At 43.1% G+C, this 10,806-nt stretch overlaps 1 protein-coding gene across 1 annotated transcript; it reads right to left on the bottom strand.

The window, feature by feature from the left end:
* Positions 1-988: 988 nt before the first annotated feature.
* On the bottom strand, positions 989-6,107 carry LOC149278785 (multicilin-like). The gene is made up of 7 exons (XM_089501729.1): positions 6,009-6,107; positions 5,823-5,901; positions 5,380-5,468; positions 3,192-3,264; positions 2,508-2,722; positions 2,162-2,272; positions 989-1,459 (listed from the first exon to the last, which is right to left on the bottom strand). Exons 1-7 carry the CDS (start codon positions 6,105-6,107, stop codon positions 989-991), a joined length of 1,137 nt encoding a protein of 378 aa, XP_089357855.1.
* Between the last annotated feature and the right edge of the window lie 4,699 nt (positions 6,108-10,806).

The following is a 10,806-nucleotide window of genomic DNA, read 5'->3' as shown; positions in this document are numbered from 1 at the left end:
TTACAAACGAACATATAACCCTCAAATCACAATGATATTATTTTAAGCAGCAGTTGACTATTTAATGTACAATTGCTGTGTACATTAGTTCTACTGAGAAACATGGCTTAGTATTTTGAGTGTCCACAGGGTTGGCATCCATTTGGCACTGAGACAATTAAAACAGAAATTGGCAAGTTACAAGTCAGTGCAAAAATGTAATTCTTCCTAAATTCAAATTTGTTCCTTAATGCAGCTGTAGCAAGGGGTACTAAATATAATGGGTGTTATGGATTAATGGACTTCCAGCATTAAAGGAATCCAACACATTATTAAATAATTAAAAGCTCCATAATATAAATACGTTTCTAACACCTTAATATTAGCACTTTAAAACGAAAAATAGTGGTTATGACCTCGTTGGAATAATCTTAGATTTTTTTTAATTAAGACGTTAACTTAACACTGGCGCAGACAGATCCCACTGAGTTTCAGCAGGAGAAAAACTATCTCCTGAAAGTAAGGCTAATTGTAAAAGTGCAACCCCACGGGTGAAATTTATTCTGTGGCTGTGAATACCATATAATCAATTAAAATAATAGAAAAACGGAGTATTGTTTTACTGATACTCCTTATATAAACATGTTTAGAACTTCAAATCACCAAAATAGATTTCCTTCATTTGATTGTTAAAATGCAATGACAATATACTCATCAATAAACACTTTTACTATATAGGAATGTACACCTGGCAGTCGTAGGGTTACTGCAGTCTTACTAGACCCTGAGAGCTGTTTTAGATCCAGTACTACCAGCGGACACGGATACAATGTTATGTAATGGGCAATTCCCAAAGCCCTGTACGGTGTATTAGCAGGAGGTTTTGGCGTCGCACGCCCTCTAGTGGCGAACCGGATAACCGTCATTACGGCAAGAAAGCACCATCATGAGAAAATAATTGGCGATTCCACGAGACTTTGGAAGTGTAGTTAGCTGATTGTGGCTATCCTCAATTGGGAACCCATCTGAACTTGTACCCTCCTCCACTTGTGCGGATTGTGAAGGCATTTCCCTGGGGATAAGCCAGAGTCCGGATGGTGCAGTGATCCTTTATGGAGGTCCTGAAGGAGATATCTTCTTCAATGTCAGTGTGCACCAGATCCACTGAGTTGTGTCCTGTGACTGTCTTTATTCCTTGGAATGCCCCGCACATTTTGATGTTTTGCGTGGGGTTGTCTCCTGATCGATCCATAGGTTCCTCGGATTGAAGTTTGGGACGTTTGGCTTCTGGGTAGCCGCTGCCCATAAGAGCAGCATTGCATTTCTTTGAGATCTCCCTCAAAATCTCATCCACTTGGGTGCAGGCTTGCTCGTTGCTCTGAGGGTAGTATTCCTCTAAGTTTCTCTTCACTGATTGTCTTGTTGTCAGTGTGTCAGATGAAAGCTTCTCATTCCCTCTGGATTTGTGGTACATCAGCTTCTACAAAGAGATCAAAGTAGCAAGATTTTAGAGAACACCTTTCGTGGCCAAAACAGTCTCAAGCATTTAACTAATGCACACTGTAACTAGTTGCTACATTTCTGATTACATAACATCATATAGCATGTCCTGTCTAAAAACACCCTGCATTATATATGATATCATTACAAAAGCAAAGTTATCCAGAAATGGTGGCTCTGGGACACCTAAGAAATCAACTAGCTGAAGGACCAATACTTGCAGGTTTCTCCAACAATTAAGGCCCTGTATATATATATATTGGGAGAGGGGACTTTGGCGCAATATCTCTCATGTAACAATACATAATATAGAGCCGGACAAGGTCTTTCTGCAGCAGGAACTCACTGGTGCTTGAACATCATAATGTGACGTCGTCAAGGAGCCTAAACAAACTAGAACTATCCTGCACGCTTTTCTGCTAACTCCCCCTTTAGTGAATAAACCCCTTTGTCGGTTTCACCCAAGCAGTAAACAGAGTCCATAAAATGCCAGAATTAACTTGATTCTGGGTGTGAATTTTATCTACTGCACTTTCCAAACAATGTCCTGCACCATGCCACCATGTAAACCTCACACGATTGTGCCGAGCCCAAAGCTTAGGGTTATACGTAACTGTGCGCCTCCTATGGGTGTTTTGTAAATCTGCAGCCCTTACAATCCCTCTATTGGTTGCGTACTTACATCAAGCACTGAGGCCAGATGCTTTGCCTGGTTAGCCAGTTCCTTGAGCTGGACGTTTTTTTCCTTCAGGGACTCGATCTCTTCCTGCTTCTCACTCAGGGTTACGTGCAGCTGTGTGGGAAGAGAGGATCCTGGTCAGATTACCAGATCAGATCCCTGCACCTCTAGAACCAGTGTGTACAACAGTCTAGCAAATAATCATGTAATGCTGTGAATCCAAGCTAACAGAATAACACCGTGTGTGTGCCGGATAAAATCCTGATGCAATATGTGTGTAAAGGACACACATTAACTCTTTAATGCCCTTATTGTTCTAGTGTGAAGTATTTAGAACTGTCTTCATTACCTGGTTATTTTCCACCAAGGCATTCCCCAGGGCTTTCTGGTTGTGATCAGCCACGTCTCTCCAGTACTGCTCAGTCGTAGGGATAGGCTGGACGTTGATGGGCAGGAGATGGGCCGGCTGGGGTGCGGGCATGCAAGGGTCAAACACGGACACATCACAAGGTGGAAGCTGGAAGTCTGCAGAGCCCATAGCAGTCTGCATGAGGGAGGACTGGTCTGGGGAGGAAAAATGGCATCAAAATCAACTCCACACCCAAAATCCACCCCACATGCTGCAATTACTAAGCAATTCGCAACAGTATCTGAAACTGTATCGATGCCAAGCAGATCACTGGCCCCCCCCATACAGATACTGTAATCTATACATTGTCTTAAATATAACCATGAAAATGGACACTCCAGCTAACACATGAACTTTAATTCATTATGGTTACTGTAAATTGCTTATTTCTAGGAGAGATACACTAAGATACTACGGTATAATATGGGTTAATCGACAGTTTGTTTTTTCAAAATATCTGGTATTTCAGTGTTCCAAGTTGTTACATTCACTCTTCTTGAAAAAAATGTTTAACAGATTTTTATTAAAAAAACATAAAAATCCTCATAATTATCTCAAGTCATCAATGCACGCATAATCATATATATACATACATACACATATACACATATATAGTACACTCACCGGTGATAAAGTTATCCACAGCATCTCTGAAATCCTGCAGATCGAACTGAGACGCGTCTTGCAGACAATGTCCCTGAAACACACACGTGAGACATATGGATTTAGCTATATGCGACCCCAATGAGACAAACCCCCTCAGAGCATCGCGATGGCATAGATCACATACCTGGAAATCATCGTATCCATAGGTTGTGAAGTGGAGCTGACATGTCTGCACTGCCATGTCCCAGGCGCTCAATACAATCCCAAGGAACGGATCGCGAAGTATTAATGTTAAATAACTAAGAGCTGCTCCTGCCCACGGTGCGACTAACTGATAAGGGCTCTGTGCAACCTGTCAGCCAGGGCTGCCCCTATACATCCTATGCCTACTCCTGATTGGATGACGGTCAGCCAGTCAGCTCTCTCTCACAGCCTTGGGTGACAGATTAACCTGGGCTGCCTTCCCCTGAGTGCCGAGTTTCACCTGAGGGCACCGGGCGGATAACCCGCAGTTTATCACAATGCAAGATAAAGGAGCCCCCCGCTAGCAGTCTGGCGCAAGTCAAATACAATACTTAGGGCACTGAACATGGCTAATTACCCCCACGCTCTACATCACCGTGGGCTGCTGCTTTGTTTTGTTAGGTTGCCAAAGCCCCCAGGCAGCCCCTGCTCCTAGCCCTGATACACACAGCCCGACAAATAACCCGGGCATCTTCAGCCCCACAATACCCGCCATGACCGTTATATACGCCCGACGCCTGGATAATTCCAGAGGCTGCATAATTAGAATGTGCCATAAACTGCCAGTCTTATAGTTTATTAACCAGTAGAATGCCAGAAGCACAGCCAGTTAACTTAAGACTGGCACCCTTCTCTATGGGACAGAGCTGTTTATTTTGTTGTCACTGTGTAATAATTGTATAATATATTTAATGTAAAATATACATATAATGTATTGTGTATAATGTATAGTGTATAATAGTGCAATATATATTTTTAATATATAGTGCAATAAAGCGGCGGATTCGGCTGTTGCGGTGATTGTTTCGTGTCCCCTCCCCGTTCCTTTCTTCTCCGCTTTCTATATATAGTCGTTGGCTCGTAGCCCCGCGGTTGCGGAAGGACGGGCACTTGGGCTGTTTGAAGAAGGCTTATGTTTGGGATTGTTTCTGCCAGAAACACTACAGATAAACTGTCCATCTGACGCAGGCGGAATACAACTCCCATCACTCCCAGCCAGCTTTGCAACACTCTATATTTTGGCATTTAAACGTCCTTAACGTGTTATGGGAAAGTGATGTTTGTCGCTATATATGATCCAAGTGAAATAATATATATGGGGGGGTTCTTATATTTGACTTTCTCCGTTACTTTGTAAATGTATTCATTCTCTATATGTCATTAGGGTACTCTGTACATTTATAATCCATAAGGGCACATATGGGGTGTACCCTTACTGTCAAACTGTCAGGGCGTATTTTAAATAAAGGGGCGATGTTAGACTGCTCCTTGTTTGTAGCCCCAAGAGCTTACACTCTGAACTCAGACTGCCAGGACGGTATAAAGCAGCACCGGCTAAATCTGGACGTCTCTACCCCAACTGATTGGGCAGTTTCTGTAGTAACCCCGGAGCCGTTACCACAACACAGAGCTGAGGCTGAATGCAGCCGGTGCACCTGCCGACGATTTACCACCTGGGTGCATGTACATAGCCTGATGCAGCAGCACACAGGCTGTACACACGGGCTGCCCCCCCCCCCCTAATAAAGCTCTAGCAGGCTTATATTTTAACCCAAATGCACAAGTTGTCACACCTGGCCATATAGTACATACCACTGCACACAGATACATGCAAGCAATGAGCACCCCTCCGTTACACGTATACTACATCCTAGTAGCGGAATCCTCATTAATCGCCAGTGTATTTATGTCTGTAATAATCTGTTCCCCCCATCCTGGATCGGTGATAACATTTCGCAATTTAGTGCATAATGTCCAATCGCAATATAATAATCTTGAGACAAAGAGATGCTCCTGCCTTTTAACCATTTGCATGCTGTTAGGAATGTCAGACTGGGTGCTAGGAATGCAGGAGCGGGGCGTGCTGTTACTTAATGCATATTGTTACATGCCGCTCGCAGCTAGGGGTCGGACTACAAGTAACCGATCAAAGGCTTTGGAGTGTGTCTGGGTTTGCTATTACCTGCTGGGTGAGAGCGCCCCCCGCGGCGTCCTGCTGTATGACAGCGTCACAGTCAGCCAGGTCCTGCCAGTCAATTGTGGAAAGCGCTGCTGGCAGAAAATACTAGCTGTTAACTTTTCTCCATATGATCTACCGCTGTCAGCACAAGCATCAATACACAATTAAGAGATACATAATGGATATATAGATAATAGATAGATAGATAGATAGATAGATAGATAGATAGATAGATAGATAGATAGATAGATAGATAATGGAGATGTAGAGAGATAGAGATAGAGATAGAGAGATAGATAGATAGATAGATAGATAGATAGATAGATAGATAGATAGATAGATAGATAGATAATGGATATGTAGAGAGATATAGATAGATAGATAGATAGATAGATAGATAGATAGATAGATAGATAGATAGATAGACATTGCATAGCAGATCTTACCTGTGTTCTCTGTATTAGGATCTGGATCCACATAGATAGACACTGATCCACTGGCACCTGCATAAAACCCTTTTGACACCTGCTTAAAAAAAACAAGAGCAGCATTTCAGTGATTGCACTTCTTGGCTGCATTGAGTTTCTCTGCAGATTTGTAGAAATGAGTCTACGCGGCATAATGATAAATACCTTTTTCTCGACCTTCACTGGCTTTTTGTTCTGTCTGTTTTGTAGATCCACAATCCTATTTGGACATAGCCTATCAAAGGCTTTCCTCCTGTTCTGCATCCTTACAAGGATATTAACTTTATCACGAATGCTAACGTGAAGTTGACGCAGCACTGCTCCAAAGTTGTCTTTTCGTTGCCAGAAACCGCAATGTGTGGGAAATGAGTCCCGGTACCCCTTCCTGCCAGCTGTCAGATGTAATTTATAAATCGGGGGCCCTGTTGGAAATGAGCGCGATCATCCAATCAGAGGCTCGGATTCCTGCTGTATCTCCAAGGCTTAGCGTCCCTGGTAGCAGGAGTCGCGCCTGCGCAGTAACTGCGGCTGTGCTCTATAGAACCCGCCAGCTCCCGGGCTGCGCGGCTGTAACAGGGTAGAAAAAGGTGTGTGAGTTAACCCTATTGGCACCAGAGGGATGAGTTTTTTCTCCCTCTTTTAATGCCCAGGTAGTTCAAAAGAAGATACATGGGGATCACATATAACAGCAATAGGATGATTGTGTGTCAAAGTGTGACACCTGGTTAATTTCACTTGGTGTTGCCATGGAAACACACTGATCAGTGTCAGGATGCTGCGATTGTTGCTGTGTTTGTAGTGTTGCAGGGTACACCTACACAAGAGCGCTATACAACCCACCTGACACAATGCCATGTATATTACCGTGGATTCTGTATCGCTCTGAGTCAGTTCTATATCCCTGACACTCTTATGTTCACCGATCACCATAATAATGCCCGGTGCCCTGTACACCAGTGTGGCCCGAGAGATGCACCAGCATGGGCCCCATCACCTCTAACGTGTTGATGAAATGCACCGCACCCCGCGAGCTGCGCCCATCCCAGGGACCTGACCTCCCGTTACACAATCTCTGCTCGGAACCCACAACGTATTTGCTTTGTGTTTGACTCTTGGCTAACGGCTCGTTCGTTATGCGCCAAGAGGTTTCATTCCAGTCCGTGTGTCAATCAGTTCTAGATAAATACCCCTGGAGTAGGCTATTTGTAGATCGCAAACGGCTGCTGGTTTCAGTCCATCGGCCGGTCCCATGTAAATGGTGGGGATAGAAGTATTTATATCAACCGATGATATCTGCCATACTTACATCTCATATGTTATCCCATGTGATTGTGCAGCGTGTATCTCACACCCCCCGGTGATACAGAAGCCAATTTTACAGCCTTCACACTGGTGGTTATTAATATAATAAACTGCATTCCAGATGGATTTGTGAGCCTGGGTTGCCTAAAATGGTTCTGGCTAATCCAAAAATACAGGACTCTGTAATCTCACTTTATTTGGGTGTTCTAAAACTTCCACATCTAAATCAGCAGCAATATATATATATATATATATATATATATATATATATATATATATATATATATATATATATATATTAACTTAACCCATAACTGTATTGGTAATTACCCATATAATATGCTTTTTATTTGCCTGTGTAATTGGTTCTTATACCAAAGGATAACAAAAGTGGGAAAAATGACTTAAGGAGAAGGGGTAATCTTTCAAATCCCCTGTAGTATACACACATAAAATGGGTTTCTAATACATGTATATTGGCTGATTGATTTAGACAGTGGGTTCTCAGAAGGCTCTAAAGCAGAGTTGGACCCCAGGAACCACCATCCTTCTCTATGACATTTGTCTTTGAAGCTACCATTATGCGTTATATTTTTGGCAGTTTTATACAAAAACAACCTGGCTAAGAAACCGGTCGCTCTTGTTTCCAACTTCTATCCTGCGGACATACATACATACACATCCACACATACACATACATACATACATCCACACATTCTCTACTGACAAATACCCCTTTATCACACTCCTTGTGTCTTCCTAAGCATACCATATTCATAACACAGCTGGCAGAGAACACAAGGCAAAGCTCTATGTGAAGCAAAGAACAGTCACTAAATAGTCAAGCGGCTTATTTGGTTGCATGGAAAGTTTTAAATAAAAACATCACCATCAACAAAATCTTTAAAAGAAATTTATCAAAGTACACTTACTATAGAAATGTATCTGAAAGAGCCCCGAAATGCATTAAAAAGTGCAGTCAGTGTTCTGGTTGCACGGAAGCCTTGTTGCGGCATGGAGGGTGGACTTGGCCGGACCAGTAGCCCATTAATAGGACCTAATGGAGTTTTTATTGAACCTTTCCTATATGTTAAAGAACTATTTATTCTGAATGGTTAAAATTTATTTTGCACACACAGACACAAGTACACACAAACACACACCACACACACAGACACACACACAAACACAGCTTTTCATTATTAATGTTATTTTGTTGTGATGCACCATGTGCGTGATTAGTGCAGTCTAGAAACACTTTTTGGGATAACATTACACGTAATCCATCAATCCTGTCGCTTTATTCTAACTATGTCAAAAACTATTTGGAGGAAAAATACACTCAAAGCACTGGACACAGGATTTCTAGGGTAGGTGAATGCCCAAACCTCCTTTACAAAGGTTTCAGTCACTTAAGATGTGCCCTCCTTCACACTTCTGATATACTCGTTTACCTGACGACAAAAAAACAGGTACTGTCTGTTGCCATAGAAAGGAAAAAAAACAACAAAATTTCTGTACTTTTTGTTATGAAGCCTTCAGAGAAAGAATAAAATGACAGATGTGCGCATTTAATGCATCCGGCACTCAGCCTAATAAACAGAGAAAACAGTCACAATGTGCACTAAATAACTGGATGGAGTCACAAGGTTTTGGGACCTCAAAGGTCTCTTCATCAGGTGGAAGGAGATGCCTCTGGGATTATTTTCTGTTGGCCCAGTAAACAGTGTCACCTTCTAAAGAAACACTAACTAAACACACATCTTTTCCAGGAGCAATATGACCATGGCCTCTGTCTGTACCGTATAACCATCAATCGGTAGAAACCAAACAATGTGAAATTCGGGTGTATATTGTGTTACTTTATAGTGTGTTTGGAATGTATTTATAGTGATGGCTGCGGGAAAATAGAAGGATCTGTGTTGGTGTCTAGAAAACTGCAGCAGGAGAGGATCTTCCAACCAAACCTTTTATCTAAATTATCCCTGTGATATGTTTCAAATATATGTGTGTATGTGTTTGTATATGTATATATATATACTGTACATACGTGCGTGTGTGTACATATGTTTGTGAGTGTGTATATATATGTGTGTATATCTGTGAGTGTATATATATGTGTGTATATGTCTTTTTGTAGGTATAGGTTATAAATACAAACATGAACTAGCACTTCGTTTTAAGGCCAAGTTTATGAATATTGATTCATAAAAATGTATTATTTTTCTGATATATGGACCAATTCCACGAAAAAAGAGTGGGAAATGCCACAATACTCATCTTTTTTAATATTGTATATGTATATATATGCGCACTAGACAGGTACGTGCTAATTTCGCAGGTGGACAGGTGGGGGCTTGGGGTTAATAACACTGTATGACTCAAGGGTTAATGTCACAGCATGTAAGTCTTCTGTGTGGACAGGCAGAGATTAATATTCAGTCTCCTTTTCTCGCCACGGGCAGGTAAGGGTTAATCTCCAGCATGCCCGTCACTGGCCAGTCGTTAGGATGGCGCCTGACGGTTGCTGCTGGTGACAGCGGAGCCGCGATGTGTTAATGCAGGACAATAGTCGCGGGTGAAGGGCGCAGGCGGTTGGTCAGTGAGCGCCAGAGGTGGCGCGCTTCTCCGGTCAGTGTGCGCAGACTGCCCCACGCCCCTCCCTCGGGACACCGCGCTCCCCCTCCTCAATGCGCTCATCCTCGCACAGATTGGCGCCTCGGTACCGCTCGGAGCCGCTGCTCGTTGCCATCTGTCCGGGATTAGCAGAGATTGTGTACACAGAAACCAACGTGTTTCCCCTGCCACCGAACCATAGAAAATATCTGCTTTCTACGGACAAGTGTCTCAATATACAGTCCCAGCATCTGTTATGACTGACCCTGTTTGTTTAAATAAAGCTATAACACAAACTGTCAATCCAGCTCCAGGCCCTGCACCAGAGTCCGTTTAATAGTGGGGTGTGAGCGTAATCTACCCCCTCACACTCAGTGTCTTCATTAGTGGGGTATGAGCCTAACCTGCCCCCCTCACACTCAGTGTCTTCATTAGTGGGGTATGAGTCTAACCTGCCCCCTCACACTCAGTGTCTTCATTAGTGGGGTATGAGTCTAATCTGCCCCATCTAACTCAGTGTCTTCATTAGTGTGGTATGAGTCTGATCTGCCCCCATCAGACTCAGCGTCTTCATTAGTGAGGTATGAGTCTAATCTGCCCCCTCACACTCAGTGTCTTCATTAGTGGGGTATGAGTCTAATCTGCCCCCTCACACTCAGTGTCTTCATTAGTGGGGTGTGAGTCTAATCTGCCCCCTCACACTCAGTGTCTTCATTAGTGGGGTGTGAGTCTAATCTGCCCCCTCACACTCAGTGTCTTCATTAGTGGGGTGTGAGTCTAATCTGCCCTCTGCATATCCTCTCCGCTCTTGTTTTTTGTAGCATTTTTGTGAAATACTTGGTGCTTTCCAGGCCAACGGGGATTAGCAGACGTGATACCACTATGACAATTATTTAAGCGCCCTCTACACTTTTTTTCTGAAAATGTCATATTCCTTTTAAATGATATGATGTTTCCCGGGGGAAAGAGGCCACTGCCTCCTCGGGAACCGCCACTCATACTTCGCCACCTTGGAAGTCTTTCGCAATCAAGCAGGACTTCCTTT

Source organism: Sceloporus occidentalis, unplaced genomic scaffold (assembly GCF_023333645.1).
Source record: "Sceloporus occidentalis isolate IW3139 unplaced genomic scaffold, rSceOcc1.0.p SCAF_180, whole genome shotgun sequence".
Classification (NCBI taxonomy): Eukaryota; Metazoa; Chordata; class Lepidosauria; order Squamata; family Phrynosomatidae; genus Sceloporus; species Sceloporus occidentalis.
Note: the sequence above shows the minus strand (reverse complement) of the source record. Positions and strands in the feature narration are given on the sequence as shown.